The sequence below is a fragment of the Schistocerca nitens genome, chromosome 2, assembly GCF_023898315.1.
Source record: "Schistocerca nitens isolate TAMUIC-IGC-003100 chromosome 2, iqSchNite1.1, whole genome shotgun sequence".
Classification (NCBI taxonomy): domain Eukaryota; kingdom Metazoa; phylum Arthropoda; class Insecta; order Orthoptera; family Acrididae; genus Schistocerca; species Schistocerca nitens.
The window spans coordinates 745,333,240-745,351,455 of record NC_064615.1 but is presented as its reverse complement, the minus strand read 5'-3'; the positions used below and the strand labels follow the sequence as shown (position 1 = coordinate 745,351,455).

The window sequence follows — 18,216 nt, the reverse complement described above, 5'->3', positions numbered from 1 at the left end:
TTTTGATGCCTGTTATATACATGTACATGAAGTGCAAAAATGAGATGTGGTATCCTATACACGACTTTTAGAGCTTAAAATGTTATTCCCATGTTTTACATTTTCCCCCATTTTACATCAGTTTTTGAAGTCCCTTGAAAAGTGTAAAAGTGGGGGTTTCACTGTAACAACAAATACATTGCAAGCTGATGATGGAATATTTTAAATTGAAAATAAGACAAAAACTGAAGAACAATCCCTCATTGAGAAACTTTCAGTACAATACCAGAAAAAACGAGATTATCGTTAGTACAGTATCCAAGAACAACATGTTTCTTCAAAACAGGAAACTTTTGGTAGGAAACACAAAACTCTTGAGGGTGTGACAGTCCTAAGCCACTATAGAATTTCAAGTATTCATAGACTTGTAAGATGCCGACTAGAAATAGGTACAAAGCTGCAAGGAAACAGACTCCTCAGGCAGGAAGTAAAAACTGTAGGTTATGATAATTTATTTAAAAATACATATAATTACCATATCAAATTAAGCAACATATTGAATATCCTAGAAAATTAAGATTACCCAGTTATAGATGAAAGGGGCAGTTATTTAAAGTCATACTTGCGAACAGCAGATGATGTTCAAAGTACAGAGAGAACAAAAAAAGGAAATCTCAAATAGAACAAGGCAATTATTGAAGTAATGTGAGATTTTCAAGCAAACAGTAATCGAAATGTGATATCAAAGCATTCAGAAATGTCCTCCTGAAGATGAGAGAGGAAATGGAACTAGAATATATGGTAATAGATACAATTGCAAACAACAGAACTACAAAGAAAACAAGATAGGAACTTATGTTGGGTGGACATACTTTCAGCAGTGAAAGTAGTAGACAGCACATTAATTAACAACGGAGAGAACATTGAAATAGATTTTTGTAGCTTTTTTAAAATATTTATATAGTTCAAAAGATGAGTAAGAATACAGATAATTAATAATGAAAAAATGATGTTCTGGAAGAAACACCAGTGGAGGTGTGTAAAGTCATTTCAGGTGTGGAGAAAGGAGAGACACCTGGTGAAGATTCTTTATCAGTAGAAAGGATTACACTGAGGCATCAGAATAGTGAGAAATGCAGAACTGAAAGAGGAATAGGACGGGGATGGTCCATACTACCAAAACTGTCCTCGGCCATCCAAGAGTAAGTTTCCAGATTCTTGTTCTGAGTAAAAAAAAGGAGTTACATGTCATGCATCATAGGTGAATCACATTTGTTATGTGAATGACACTGTTTTTTATGCATATATTATAGATACGTGGGCCACAGATCGTCTGCAACTCGTGGTCTCGTGGCTAGTGTTGCTGCCTCTGGATCACAACATTCTGGGTTCGATTCCTGGCCGGGTTGGGGACTTTCTCTGTCCAGAGACTCGTTGTTTGTGTTGTCCTCAACATTTCATCATCACCATCACCATCGTCATCATCGTCATCATTATCATTCATGACAGTGGCTAGATTGGACTGTGTAAAAATTGGGACTTTGTATGGGTGCTCGTGACCATGCAGTTGAGTGCCCCACAAACCTATCATCATCATCATCATCATCATCATCATCATCATGGGCCACAAATCAGGAAACTGACTGACAGAAACCTGACTTTGACAAAGGGTAGAATCTTATGGCCCAGTGCCTGGGAACAAGCATCTTTGATACAGACAAGATGTTCATGTGCTACTGTTGTGAGCATCTATGGAAAGTGCCTGAAGGATGGCAAAACTAGAAATAGGTGACAAGATGTTGAAACGATCATGCCTCATCACAGAATGTGGAATCAAAGGCTTGGCCATGCTGTAAATCAGTGTAGGCAGTGATATGTGACAGATCTGATGACAGAAGATAATGCTGGTACTGGCCAAAGTCCTTTGGAGAACATTGTTCAGTGCACATTGTTGAGCATGGGCCTTGCAGCAGCCAAACCCTGTGTGTTCTCATGCTGATCCAGCAGTATTGTTATTTAAGATCACACTGGGCATAGGATCAATGACATTGGACCATAAATCAGAAGAAATGTATTACCTGGTCAGATGAATTATGTTTCTTGATACACAAGGTCGATAGTCATGTCCAGTGAACAGTTGCTCAAAACATGCAGCACACCACAGACACAGTCTGTAGAAGGCTTAGGAGGACATTCACTTGGTCGTACATGTGAACAATAGTAGTGATTGAAGACACCATGACAGCTGTGGACATGAAAATGAGTGTGGACCAGCTGTATCCCTTCATGCTTGATATCTTCCCTGACAGCAAAGGCACATTCCAGAAGGATAACTGTCTGTGCCACATGCCAAAATCATGGCCTGAGCATGTAACAGTGAACACCTATTGACATTTTGTCCACCAGATTGGCTTGATTTGATTCCAGTGAAATGCATCTGGAATGCCAAGGAACACAAGCTCCTCACCCTCAAAATTCTGTCATATAATTTACTAGAATTGTGTATCCTGTGTGTGGACATCCGATGACACATGCCGAAGGAAACCAACCAAGGACTTGTCGAATCTATTCCATGTGGGACTGCTGCTGTATCACATTCCAGAGATGGACCAACATGCTATTGGACATGTGGTCATAACATACAACTCATTAACATATATCTAATTAAGCAAAAATATCTCTGACAAAAATTTTAACATTACATGGCAAAATAAAGAATATTTAGATGTGCGTATAAAAGATTTGAGAAATAGATGTATTTGATGTAGTTGCTTGCATTCCACACCTTCTGGAAATGAACACTGTAGTATAACTACCTTTTATGTATTTTTGGCACATATTGTATTTATAGATCATTCTTTCCATGTAGTTCTTTATGCACATTGTAAAGGTAATTGGTCTCTTTAAGTGTAACTGTTGTAGTTTGGCATTTTCCTTTTAAATTTCTTTAAATATCTCCCACAAAAATGTTTAGTTCTATGTGCCCAAGTACACTTACTAATTGTAAGATTATGAAATGTTTACAGACTATCACTTTAAAATAATTTCATGTTGCTGGTTACAAAAATGTCAAGGCCTCCCAATTCTTCATAGTGTGTTTAATGCACTGAGAACACTGTTAATCAACCCAGCTCGCCTTCTATCATGAATTATCTTAAGTACATAAAATATGAGGAATATCAGGTCCCAGTAAGAATGTGGAAGGTTAGTAGCAATTAACAGTATATCAAACAAATGGAAAAAAATATGTTGTAGGATCATAAATCTGATTCAAGGAAAAAGGCAGAAATGTTACTATATTCTACAGATTTTTTAAATTATTAGCAGCCATTCATTTAAGGCATTAAATAAAGGCAGTGCATCTTGAGGGTTTCAGAAATGTAGGCTGTTTTCTGTTTTAAATGTAGAAAGGAAAAGAAACTGAGAAGAACATGAACATCAGTTGCAGTCACATGGTGCTGTCAGATCAGATTCTGATTATTGGCAAACAGACAGTACACGTACAGAGAGAAAAACAATAGACATTAATATCACTGTGAACATTTTGAGGAAACTATCTTATTGTTTGCTGAAAGTAATTTAGGGAAATCATGAACAACTGAAATCTGGATGATCAGTTGGAGGCATGAAATATGCTTGTCTGTTGGATGTGAGTTCAGTATCTTAAACATTGTGCCTCCATGCTGTATAGTAAAGTTAAAAAGTGGATGTATGTTTACATGAGTGTACTAGGAAAAGGCAACAAATCTACATGTTCAATGACTGTCATTCACTGTAAGATGAAACGAAAGGGATCGAGAGGCAAGAAATAGGCATAGGAGATGATCAGATTATTATAAGTTGAAATGTTTTTAGTTTGTCCTTCCAACTTCTGTGTTCTTCTTAGACAAACTAAGGATTAATGGATAAAAGGAAAATATGGGTCTAATTTTGTAACAGATACAAGCAGGTGTTTTTAATGATGTCTTATTGTGCATGTTTGTATTTATTAATGTCCTTTGAGATCCTGGTAAGGTGAGCTAATCATTACTCCAAAATTAAAAATCAGTTTTAAAAGTCTGATACTCCATACTATTGCCCAGTAAGCCATACAATATTAATATGACTGAAAAGAGCCTTATAGCTAAAAGCCAGTTAGGAAGTGAGGAAAGATTAGGAGAAAGGCATAGTAAAGCTTCAAAGTGCCTATGCAGGAATCATGATACTGAGAAAGTTGATTATTGTTACTGTTTACTGTGAACCTACTGCTGCCCCCCTTCCATCCCCCACCCCTTCCCACCATCCCCCACCCACCCAACTCTTGGCCTATTTAGTGCTGTCATGTTTCCTTGTCTTTCTGATATCTTTCTCATCTTGCTCGAAGTTGCATTACACTACCAGAAACACTGGTAGTCTTAATATATGCACTAGGTTGTACAATTTTTTTGTCTCAGAATAAGGAACTACTGAAATTTGTTGTAAAATGCACAATTTCTGGCATCTCAAACTGCATCTATGGCAATAGCTGATGGAAGCTTGATGCCCAATCCATATGTTGTTAAGAAAATGTTTGGAGTCAGTATTCAAAATGCAATACTAATGTTAGAGCTAATGTTAGAGATGGAATCTGAAAAGTTCTGTGTAATTTAAATTATGTAAATTACAGTGTAACAGTATTATACAAATGAAAAGTGAAATTGGTTTCTGTATTTGAGTAAAGTTGTATTTTAACCAAGAAATGTTTGTTTCATATGTGTTAATTGACAAACACATAATGTGTACTACTGTAGGAAGATAGCCATTCAAGAGCCATCTGTGAAATTAAAGAGATGCATGCATGTGAAGTAGAAAAATTGAAAGTGGCATTTGACAGAAGACTGCATGATGAAGTTGAGCAAGTTAAGCATGAAATTATAAAAGCCCTTGAAGAACAAATACAGGTATAAGCAATATAATTTTTTTTTTATCTTCACTGGTTGTGGTTTCTGTTTAATGAAAACTGCATGTTTAGTTTCACTCATGATTACACCATTATACCATATATTGTCCGAAGTACTTAGCAAGAAAAGAAATTCCTTTCCTTTGTCATATTAACATGCTCCACTGTCATTTTATGGGTAGCTCTGTGGTGTGTGGCTATTTCTCAATATACTTCAAACTGCTCTTGAGCTAACAGCTGAAATTTTTTAACTGAGTAGTGCATGGTGATAGTTTTTCTGGAAATATAAGTGCTGTACATTTTGCAGGAAAAAATGGTAGTGTATGTGTGAAATGATTTGCAGAAAGAAAGGTTAACCTGGTACTGTAAGTTGTATTTAATATAAGTCATTATTCTGAACATAGACTGTTAAGTATTATTTATTTTATGCAAGATAACAGCTTACAAAGTGTTAACACAAAACTTATTATTGTCTACTACTGTTCATTCACTGATTTATATATTTATGAGAATTATAAATTTAATTTTAAATGTGTGCTTCTAGTTTAGGTGCGCCAGCCACATAGTCGCAAACACTTTTCTTGAGAGTAAATCAATACTCTATAGGTTAGTATGGCATCAGATAAAACACCCAGTCTCATTTAAAAGCAGGTTATTGAACAGTCAGACATTGTACTTCAAATGCTACTGAAATATCTTGACTTTAACCTCAACTTTGTACCATCTCTACCAATATTAGTGATCCCCATTCCTATTCCATGTTTGTATTAAGTGAAGGGGAAAATGTCTGTCTGTATACCTCTGTGTACACCCTACTCTCTATTATCTTATTCTTGTGATTCTTAAATAAGATCTAGCACACTTATGAAAAATATCAAAGTTTGCAAGCTTCCAGAGCCAATGGCTTCTTATTCTGCCTGAAGGGTTGAAGGGGAAGGAAGAAAAAATGTGAAGGAAAAGGACTGGTGAGGTTTAGGAAAAGTGATAGAGTCAGAAAAGTCGCCCAGAAAGTCTCTACTTCTCATCCCATCCAGTGGGTTTCCCCTCACCTGAGGTTCTGGGTGACTTCTCTGAGCTCTACCCCTTTTCCTAAACCTCGCCTGTCCTTTTCCTTCACCCATCTTCCTTCCTCTTCATCCTTTATGTCAGAAGAAGGAGCCACCAACTCGGAGAGCTTGCAGACTTTAATATCTTTTATGTGTGTTTTCTCCTTCCACCACTCAGTGAGTAGAGTTTTTACCCATCTAATTGAATTATAATTTTAAAAACTGATTATTTTTCTTGATTTACATGAGATATATGATGACAACAGCAGAGTGGTCACCCATTCATCCTCAAATACAGGTTCTCTGAATTTACACAACATTGTTTTGTGAGAACTAATCATCTCTCTTCCGTCCCATTTAAGTTCCCTGAGAGATTCTTTTATATTTCCTTAAGGACTATGCCAACCTCCTATGACCGTAGCAATGTACCTCTGAATTTATTCAGCATTGTCATGTCTGCTTCATAAGGACTGAGATGGTGTAACAATACTCTAGAATGGTCACTAGTTCTTGTATGAAATTTCCGTTGCAAGTGCATTGGACTGTCACAGAATCCTTGCAGCAAGTATAGATCTTTCATTCACCTTTCCCAATACTGATTTTACATGAATACCCCATTTCATATTGCTTCTTAGTATCTTCCCTAAATAGTTATACAATATGATGTGCTTAAGATGATCACCCCTATAATCTTGTAACTAGATACAACTGTTTTTTTTTTTTCTTTTCTCTCTCTCTCTCTCTCTCTCTCTCTCTCTCTCTTTCTCTCTCTGTTTTAGATGTTATCTTACATATATCCACACTGAAAGAGAGCTGCAGATCATTACACCAAGCAGAATTGTTGTCCAGGTCTTCTGCATTTCTTTAGATGACGTCATTTCCTGTTTTTATTGTTATATTCCAGTTTTGGTCTGTGTGACATTATCAAGCATCTACAGACATGTAGTACAGTGCCTCAGGAAAATACAATAGGAGGCACAACTACAGGGTGAAAAGTATTTAAACCGACAAACTCTGGGAGGTTGTAGGGGACATCAAAACAAATATTTTTCCCTAATGCCATTTTTTCCTATGAGGATTATTTAAACCGGTGGAGGCCGTATTACGCTCTTCAGTTGTTAGAGGCCGTATAATGACCTTCAGTTGTTAGATGGCATATTACGCTCTTCAGTTGTAGGCAACTGCTGTCCACCAGTGCAGTAGTGCATTGTCTCTGTTTACTAATGGAGCGATACACCTGGAGTGTACTACATAGCGCACCTCAACGGACGAGCTGCACATTGGGTTTATCAACAACAATATCCTAATCGCCGTATCCCGCATCATACGACCTTTGCTGCTGTGTACCAACGTCTGTGTGAGACCGGGTCATATAGCAGATTACCTGGACAGGGACGTCGTCGCACAGTAAGACGGCTGCAAGTTGAAGAAGCTGTTTTGCAGCATGTGGAGCGGGATCCTTCAGTCAGCACTCGTGCAATTGCATGTAACATGGGGACGAATCAGACGAATGTAAGAACAGTCCTTCGAGAGCAATTGTTAGGTCCATTTCACTTACAGCATGTCCACAACCTGGAACCAGTTGATTATCCACCCAGAGCACAGTTTTCGCAGTGGTACCTGGAACTGTGTGAAATGCATTCTACATTTCCATCCTCTGTGTTGTTTACCGATGAAGCAACGTTCGGGGGTAATGGAGTCTTCAACATGCACAATTCGCATGTTTGGAGTGAGGATAACCCACATGCCACAGTTACTAGCACTCATCAAGTGCGGTTCTTCGTTAATGTGTGGGTCGGTGTTGTTGGGGACTGTTTAATTGGACCGTATCTGCTACCTAATTGTTGTCTCCTGGTCATAAAAAAATGGAAAAATGTTTGTTGGTTTAATTAATATGCTGCCAGAGAAATCTTCCTCTACCAGTTTAAATACTCCTCATAGGAAAACATGATTTTAGGGAAAAATATTTGTTTCAATGTCCCCTACAACCTCCCAGAGTTTGTCGATTTAAATACTTTTCACCCTGTATATGTACAACAAAATTTGCATTTTGATAACATTTACATACTTCCAAATTTTGATGTGTTATTATGGAATGCAAGCAGGTTAAAAATAACAAAGTCCTTGAAGGGCTGTATTCTTCTTCATAGTCTGTAAATAAATCATAGGTACATGCATCAGTTATAGTGCCATGGACTGAAACTGCATTTGAGCAGTGAGAATACTTACAAAAGAGTGAACAGCTTTTGTCTCTGACAACCATCAAGTTTATAGAATCAGATGTGGTGATTGTGAGACTTTCTATCTGATGGAAACTGGTAGGTGGTTCCGCACCAGATCCACTGAGCACACAAACACAAGCAAGAATTATAATTCCTTATTTAGTGTACATTTGTGTAATTACAGTCGTAACACCAGCAGTATTGAGGAATCTTTCAAGGCACTAATAGGGTTGAGAAGGGTAGACTAATGGAGAAAATAGAGATTTGTAGTGCCTTCAAAGAGCAACCAAAAGGTATACTCAGTGGACAAACAGGTCTCAGAAATAAGAGATTTTTAGGATGGTTTTAGACTTTTAGACCTCTGCATTTTAGGTAGACACTTTTAGGTGTGTAAACAACTGTCGTCTAGTAACTTTTATGGTCCACACATGATAACCATTTTGTTTTTGGTAACATGTAAACATTATGTTGTAATATGCATTTTTGGTATTTCAAGGTCATTCACCTTTATTCCCTACCTACCTACCTCCCCCTTCCTTTGGCCCCGTCCCCCCTCCCTCCCCCTACCTTTGGCCCCGTCCCCCCTCCCTGCCCCTACCTTTGGCCCCGTCCCCCCTCCCTGCCCCTACCTTTGGCGCCGTCCCCCCTCCCTCCCCCTACCTTTGGCCCCGTCCCCCCTCCCTCCCCCTACCTTTGGCCCCGTCCCCCCCTCCCTCGCCGCCTACCCCTCTCCCTCTCTCTATTCCTCTCCCTCTCCCTCTCTCTATTCCTCTCCCTCTCCGTATTCTTCTCCCTCTCCCTCTCTCTATTCCTCTTCCTCTCTCTATTCCGCTCCCTCTCCCTCTCTGACCAGTACAGTTTTAGTCCTGTCAATGACACCAAAAAGTTGGAGAATCATGATCAATAATATGTTGTTGGCTAATTATTCTTTGGTGTACATATGTCCACCATTATCATCTATGTCATTCATTGACTGACTTTGTACGGGCTGAGTTGTTTTTCAACTTGCAGGTGTAACACAAGCTATGCATCAGTTATTTGTGTCATTTATGACAATTGTTGACTATATTGTAAGTCTTCTCACTGCTGGTGCCTCTCTACTCATGTGCAGTTGGAATCCATGGCTCAGTGTTTGATATATGTACCTTTGGTGTATTTACCAACCCCATCAAGCGGACATAGCCCTATAAAGACGCTTATTTTCTAAACCTGTTTCCATACCGTAACATGGCATCAAATTTTTTAAGTATATAGATGTTAAAAGATGTCAAATTTTGTTGTACATATTGTTATTCTCATATTACGTTCTCCTGGCATGCTTTATGATTATTTTTTTTTTTTTTAGCCGCATGACAAATTAAATATAGACAGAAATTGCAATAGAGCATTAAATACAGCTACAGTCCAAAGTGGAAAATGTTTCTTTTAAAGAACCTAGGCTGTGGAGTTACATTACAAGAAGCTACTTTCGTGTTTCCTTACAATTGACCAATGAACATATATTCCTGTATTCAGGAACATTATCAGAGAATAATCTGATATTATTGTTGCTATATCTGATAAATCATTTATGTGTATTGAGAAAATTAGAATTGCTGTAATTCCTCCTTGAAACACATTCCATGCTATTTAATGTATGTTGAAATCTGGACATGCAGTATAGTGCTCTGGGTTGCTTCAGTAAAATATTCATTGTGCCAATCATCTGTCAGCTAAGACACTCCATTTAATCATATCTTGGTTCATAGCCAAAAAGATGTACAATAGTGTTGATCACCTTTCCAAATCTGTGCATCCTGTCTTTTACCCTTTTGCAAATAGGAGTAACCTGTGCTCTTCCCAAGTCACATGAGACTGTTCATTACACAAAATATTCTTGATAAAATAAATAAGCTAGGAAGGTAGTTAATTCCAACTGAAATCTTCTCCCACTGATTGAAAGGGATCACATGTCACACTCACCTACAGACAAGACATCAAAACAGGCACACATCACTGTCTGTCATACTCAGCTGTTTGTGTCATAATTCTAGATCATAATTTGAGTTCTTGTATAATGATTTAATTTGAGAAACATCATTATTAACCTAAAAGACTGCTGGAAACTTTTGTTCATTATTTTCAGTACTGTTTTTGGTCAAAGCATCATATTTAGTTGACCTACACATATTCAGAAACATGTAAGGAGTTATCTGAAAAGCTTTGATCTCAACAGTACTCTCAAAAGTTATTGTTACAGCAAACACTTAAAGCAGACACTTCTTTTCACTCAAAAATCATTAGACACACAGTATTGCGAACATAAAACCGTACCATGTCTGTTATTTGTGCAGGCCAACTGAAGATGTCCCTCTCACCGTATAGCAGAGATGCTGCATCGCATATAGGCACAACAAAAAGACTGTCACAAATTAACGACACACACACACACACACACACACACACACACACACACACAGCTGCAGTCTCAGGCAACTGTAGTCACACTACAGCTACAGTTGCCTGACACTGCAGTTGTATGTATGAATTGCATTTGTGTGTGTGTGTGTGTGTGTGTGTGTGTGTGTGGGCGCGCGCTCGCGTGTGTGGTCTATTTGTGACACTTTTTGTTGTGCGTATCTGCGACTCAGCATCTCCTCTATATTGTGAGTGGCAACTTTCCTTTTCATGGTGGTGGTGGTGAGGTCCCATACTCCGAGGAGCATAGGGGATGATGCGGGGACACCCCCACCGCTGTACTATTCAAGGTCCTAGTGGAGGTGGTTTGCCATTGCCTTCCTCCGACCATAATGGGGATGAATGATGATGATGAAGACGACACAACACCCAGTCATCTCGAGGCCGGAAAAATCCCTGACCCCGCCGGGAATCGAACCCGGGACCCCGTGCGCGGGAAGCGAGAACGCTACCACAATACCACGAGCTGCGGACTTCCTTTTCATAATAGTGTTATATTCCATCCTGGATTTTCCATTGTTTGAAGATGTCCCTTGGATTGAGACTAGTGTAAACAATGAACAAGCTATCTTTGCAGCTGCTTTTTAGTGGTTAATATTGACGTTCTTAAAATATTTAAAAGTTGTGGAACACTGCTTCCAGTAAATATAATAACTTAAAAATATAATGACCTAATTTGAGCAAAATGATTTTCCCCCTGTGGCAACCACGCAAATTTCAGAACCATCAATCAAGATAACACAGGAAGTGTTCTTCGTAAATGATATAATATAAGCAGTGAATTGAGGTAAATAGAGAAGTTCAGTATCTATCAGCTTTTAATTCAGTACTGAAGCAATAACTACCAATGAACATATGTTTGTATTTGATATCTTTTTGGAATTTGAAACTGGATTGAAGCTTTCAACTCAGCAAACCATAGATCACATTTGAGAAAACTGAAGTTGTGTAACATCAGAAATTCATCTGTGTCTCTTCTGGAACCAAGAAGGAACACTGGGAGATAATGAAGGAACAATGAGAAATTAGGAATGGAGTTTGAAAATGTCCTCTAGATTGCTTAATGCTAAGGTGACAAGATCATAAATTTTCAGTCCACCAGTGAAACAGTAACACGTGGTGTAGTGTAGCACCCGTTACATAGTGTTTTCTCTTCCTCATGTATATTAACATCATGACAAAACTCCACAAAATAAGCTCTGAAGATGGCACCTTAACTAGTAACTGCAAGTTGCTTGAAGTGTACATGTATTAAAATAGTCAGTGGGGAAACCATTTTCTTTTTTAAGTGTTAAAAGGCTCTGGTTGTGTGTTGTAACTGAACCAACAACTTCACTAACAATCTGTTGCTTTGATGTTGTTCATAAATTTTTACCTTGACTATTCTCTTATGCTCACGTTCTCATAGTTTCTTGATGTTGAATTTGCTATGGAATGCCACCAAATCTCACCATGTGACTTCATTTCCACTTGCAGAGGGTCACGGGCCGTAAGAGAGCTCTGTAATTTCCGGGGTATGAAATGATGTAAGTGCCTTTTAAAGAACTCTTCTTTATTTTGTTGCTCTTATGAAACATTTACATACATTGGCGAACAGGCCTCATATTAACTAGACCAACATCTTCGAAGTGATTCTCATAACATCGCTTTCAGCTTCATTCGTCTGTTCTGGACATTGGCATTGTAGGCAGTGCCTCTTTCTCTCTGTATTCCAAAACACTGCCTAGCTGCAGCACCAAAGTAAAGCAACCCCTTCACAGCAGGTGGAAATGCTCAGCCACCACCACAGATTGGCAATGTGCTGTCCCAGTTCTTCTTTCAGCATCTCTGCACATATCTCATCACAAAGTTCACACAGTGCAGATGCTGTAGATGCTAATGACCTAAACAGCATGTTTACATGAACATCTGATTGCAAGAAAGAGGTGGAACAACTTCCCCCAAAATGAGCTATGAAGGTGGCACCTCGGTTGGTAACTGCAAGTTGCTTGGAATGCACACAACTGAAAATTGTCAGTGGGAAAACCAAATTATTTTTTATGTGGAAAAATCAGTAATGGCTTGTATCCCCCTTGGACAGCAGTTGAAGCAAAACATTAAGAACTGTACAAATTGAGACAATTTCAGCAGCCATAAATTTATAGCAGAATATTGTTACAGAAAAGCGCAAGAAGTCTTACACATGTTGTAGGCTACAGAGAATATTGTTACGAAGTGTTTGTTTCACGTAAGTACATGAGAATATTTTATTTTTGAGTCAATATAATGGAGCAAGTATGTGATCACTATATCAGGACAAAATATAACTAATTTTATCAGAGATCAAAGTTAAAACTGACATTTTGCATCTCATATATCAATGGTTCATTTGGTTTTTACAAGCTCCCAGTCTCACTAAAAACATTTAAGAGGATTGATTTCAGTACAGTAGGAAAATGCTTTTGATAGACAAATAGTTATATGAATTCAAAGGAATTTAAGTGTGTTTGTATTCATTCAAAGGCTGTTAAGTGGGAAGTCTGTGGTCCTATATGATTGTACAAAATCGTTAAGGCTTTTGTGGCCACTTGTTGACATATTGTCTGTTGGCTTCTTTCTCGGGTTTTTCATCAAAATTTGTTCAATGACATTTCTGAGCTTGCACTAACATGGGTGACTGGTATTGTCAAAGCTTCGCCTTCCATTGCTGGTTGATGACTGGAGTCGAGCTCGTGGCCACATATTATATCTACCTCATGCGCCAACGTCAAAGGACTTTTCCATGGGCCTCTCGCTACCTGCAGTGGCCGTTGGCTGCAGCACCACAGGGATCCAGGATCTGTTCAGCTTGAGGCTTTCCTCTTTCTTGTTGAATCTGTTGTCATGTTTGTGGATTTCTGCAGCTTCCCTGAACAAGGCGGGCGTGATAGCTCTTCTCTACAGTAAGAACTTCCATATCAGCGAACTGTACTATGTGGTCAGTCTTGCACAGGATATGCCTTGCCATGTCCAATTTCTCCATCTGCCCCAACCTGCAATGCCACTTATGTTCAGTGATCCTGGTGTTAATTGATCATCCATGCATTCCAATATAGACTTTCCCACACGTATATGGTATGCGATATATTCACGACATTGCAAGTGGGACCCTTTTCTCCTACGCAGATACGAGACACTCTTGTTTATTGGTTTATAAGTAGTCATGTTTGCACAATATATGACCGATGGGAAAGAATGGCAGAAAGGGCATACCTAACATTTCTTCTTCCAATGTATCACTTTCTGAGTGTTTGAATCTGTGACACTTCATATGTAACTGGTAGAGTGAGTACTCATTACTCCTCAGAATGCTTTCTAGGTGTTGCGTATCACATCAGAGGTGCTGTGGCTCACACATTCATGTTGTGTACATTACAAGAATATTAATCATGTGTCTTACCTGGCTTGGATGGTGATTTGACAGCTTGTGCAGGTATCAGTCAATGTGTGTCAGTTTTTGATACATGCTGTGTCCTAGGTTTTCATCATCTCTCGTAACCAGCACATCTAGTAATGTTAGGTGTTGGTCCTTTTCTACATCCATGGTAAATTTTAGATTGGCATTCAGACTGTCCAGGCATCTCAGAAAGTCACTGAGGTGTTCATCGTCATGGTTCCACACAAAAAAGGCATCATTGATGTAGCTGTACCACACCTTAGCTTTACAAGGTGCCAAGTCCAGCACCTATGCTTCAGAATGTTCCATGAAGAATTTGGTCGCCACTATACCAAGTGACTATCCATGACAATGCCTTCCAGCTGTTCGTAGAAGTTGCCATTCCACATGAGATAGTTCCTGGTGAGACATGCAAGGAAAAGCTTGGTCATGTCTTGCGGGGAAAATGGAACTCATATACTCCAGAGAATCATTGAGTGGCACTTAGGTAAACAATTACATGATATTGTATGTGTTATGAATCAGTCTGGAGTGACATTTGCAAAAGCCATTAATTTGATGACTCTGTGCAAAGAAATGTAATAAATATTTAACAGGCATAATACGTCATTTTAACCACAACAAAGTATCCTTGAGATATAGAGAAATAAATGATCTTGTGTGCATCCCAGAGATGTTACACAGAACCACTTATATTCACATTATATTCTGATAAATTGTCTGATAATATTAGTCGAAAGCTCAGGCTTTTGCTAGATGATTGCAGTCATCTATGAAGTGGCCTAACTGTTATTGTGAATGAAGCTGGTGAGTGTGTGTGTGTGTTTGGGGAGGGTTGGAGGAAGGGGAGGGGAGGGGGGGAAGCGCATTTGATTGATTCTTTAATGGAGCAGTAACTTTTTTCAATGTTGCTGCTTTCCTACTGAGAGACACAATGTCTTAATTAACAGCACATTTAAAAGGTAATCTAAGAGCAGCCCTCACAGTTTGAGTAGTGTACCATGGGAGTGTGCATTTGGTTGTCTGTGAGTGAATGAGTGAGTGAGTGAGTGTATGTATTTGTGCTAGAAATAGAGCTATTGTTCAAAAGCTAGTGTCAGTGCTATTTTCTGTTAAGTGTTTCTGCATTCCACACATCAATCTTCTGTAGGTGAGTGATTGCCTTTCCCTTATTTTATGAATTAGCTATAATTAGTTATTTATATAGATGTCGGAAGTCTTCCCATCAAGTATGGGCTTCATTGAGCACTTGGTCAAAATCTTTGGCCCTATTGCATGATTGTGTTGTTTGTGATGTGGGTGTGATTACTACTCCATAATACTCCATATACTAAACTCTTCAAACTTTGCATTTCACAATTAAGTTGACAGGTGCATATTGACAAAACTTATACCAGATTGTGCAACACCATCTTTTTAAATTCTGATTATTCTTTGTTGAGAACTCAGGCCAATTCCTGTAGTTTGAATGACTCAATTACTTTTTAGTTTCTGTCCACAGAAAGTGTGGATGACACTTGTCATGAAATTTATCTTTGTGCATCTGTCTGGCTTTCCAAGCTAACACATCTTCCTGCATCATACAATAAATGTGCATTTGAAATTTCTTCTAAGAACTAATGCTGCATTTGTGACAACCACATGTGAACTGTAAACAGTAGTAAACACCAAGGGCACATGACAAATGATTATGTACAAAGTAGCAGCACCAGTGTGTATGTGGCAGACAGTTGTTTCTCCTTAAAGGCTTAGGAATCTTGTAGATGGTTGTTACTAAGGCATATCTGAAAGTCAACTGGAATGGTTTCAGAGCTTGGTGACAGCTTTGTGTGTCTGCACTCAGAGTAGCTTCCCATTCCTTTTATATTTCTACTGGCTTCAGTTTGGGCAAGTAGTGTTATATTTTTAAGATGACTGGTTACTGTGTCAGTTTCTTGTAAACTAAGTACATCAGTATGGGCCTCTGGTCAAATTTCTCTAGTATTTTCTTATATATTACCACTTGCTTTATTTACTGTGGCCATGTTTCCTTTTCTCTCTGATATCTTTTCCTATTTCTTATATTTCACAGAATATTAATATTTCTGTAGAAGAGTATCATGTAGCTTTCTTCCAGCCATGTCATCATTATCATATTCCAGTCATTTACTGAGCAGTAATATTTCTTATAAATCCCGTTTTGTGTTTGATATTCTTTTGAAGCAGAGATGAAGTATAACACTAATTACAGTTTCATCTTGATTATCTGCAAGTTGTAAACACAAGAGTCATAAATCCCTATTTACACCACATATGAGTTCATCTCGACAATGTACAAATCATATTAGATCTCAAAACCAGTCCCGTGTCTGCAGGTATGTGTGGCTAAGCAGCACACACTCCTGAAATAGATGTAGCCACCTCATCGCTTCCATGAACTGGATTTATTCAGCACACATAATTTCACCAACTGCAGTAATATGGATATTGAATCTCTTAAGATCATGTAGCATTAATTTTTATGGTCTGCTGTCAATGTTTGTATCCTTTGGTGTTCATATGTTCAAGTTGCAAAGTTAATTTTCATTTTCTTTCTGTCAGTTGTATAGTAATATTTGAATATGACTAGCCATCCCTGTTAACAGATAGCAAGACAACCATGTATTGTTCTCATGCAAAATGAGTCCAGTTTTCGTGCAGCAGATGGCTTGCATGTCAAGAAAAAGATGGCCCGACCTATACTCAAGTATGGTCTTTTTAACACAAAGTTGTGGCCTGAGCTATGCTGAGGCTTGGTCTCCAAAGCGTTAAGAGTTAGCATATTGTCTCCACAATATACATGCTGAATGTGTCACTATACTCCATAAAAATTCCCATTAGAGCCACCTCGAATGATGAGCTGATAAAGAGCTTTTCTCTGCTAACTATGTAGCTGCCCATACAGCTAGAACTGTAACTAGTTTCTGCTACCAAAGCAAATCCCAGTAGTTGTATGACTTGTGTGTCTTTCTTCACAGTGGTTTCTCTGAAAGCACTGCTTTTTCCAAAACTTATCAACATTCTCAAAATGACTTCCTTCAAGCTGTAACATGACACATCCCCCATACTAACTTGTAAATAATTTGCAATTAATCCCAGTGGGTAAGTTGTTAATGTACTGTTTTTACAGACAGCAATCAAATTTTTACAACAAAATTCAGAGAATTTCTGAAGCTTTCATATATGCCATTTTCCACATTTTGGAATAAAATACTTTTTTATGTATCACAGTTGAGTTCTGTGGTGCCACAAAGGATAATCTACATATGAAACTGAGTAAATTTTATTATTATATGCTTTGCTGTTTTTTTCTTATTATGCAGCAGACTTTGAAGTCAGGGGGCCATAGCCTGCATATATCATTTAGAAAAAATAAAACTGCTTTAGTTGTAAGACTTTATTTATAGGCATGGCTGGTTTTGCACATTTTAGCTGCCTCATTTGGGCAAGATACAGACTCAAATGCTCCAGTGATACCTAGAAAGGACTAAACTAATAAAAATCAGTTTCTAATAAGGAACTACCATGAAGGTAAAAACTAATGAATTCCATTCACCATGAGTAACAGAATCTGGTTTGCTGGCAGGTCCACCATATGCCGAAATAAAGATCAAAGCACAGACCTATATGATCATCTACAGAATAACGTAAAAAAATGTAGCAGCTACAGTCCCCCATTTGGCTTAAAAAACATACAATGAATACCCAGTTATTCAATCTAAAATTCTAATCCATCCTCCCAAAAGTATTCAGCCTAAAACTGTTTTAAAGCGTAGCATGCAACAGACATAAAGTAAATAACGGAACTGAATATTGTCTCATACTTAAAACAGCTCAATAGGAAGAAAGGAATGCATTGCGAGGTCTGCTGACAGAACTTTCCAAAAGGGATGTGAGCTGAGATTGTGTACAGGAGTAACTAGAAAAGTAGAATGATAGCTGAGATGATAGGAAGCCTGGGTAATCCCTTACAATGTGTTTATTAGTGCCAATGTTGTAAAAGGCAGCCGCTGGAAAAGGAGCACAATGAAGGTTGCAGATCGAATTCAAGATAGCAACTATTAAAAAGTTATAAACCATGACACATAATGATAATTTATAAAAAGAACTAGTATAAACCATGATCTAGACTAGTGTGTTGTGCCATACAGGAATCATGCT

General features: G+C 38.2%; 1 protein-coding gene across 1 annotated transcript in view; it reads left to right on the top strand.

The window, feature by feature from the left end:
- The window catches only part of LOC126236970 (golgin subfamily B member 1-like), a 535,118-nt gene that overhangs the window by 281,233 nt on the left and 235,669 nt on the right, over positions 1-18,216 (top strand). Inside the window, exon 22 of the mRNA XM_049946677.1 lies at positions 4,749-4,898. Within this exon, the coding sequence (XP_049802634.1) occupies positions 4,749-4,898 (150 nt within the window). The remainder of the gene's footprint in view (positions 1-4,748; positions 4,899-18,216) is intronic.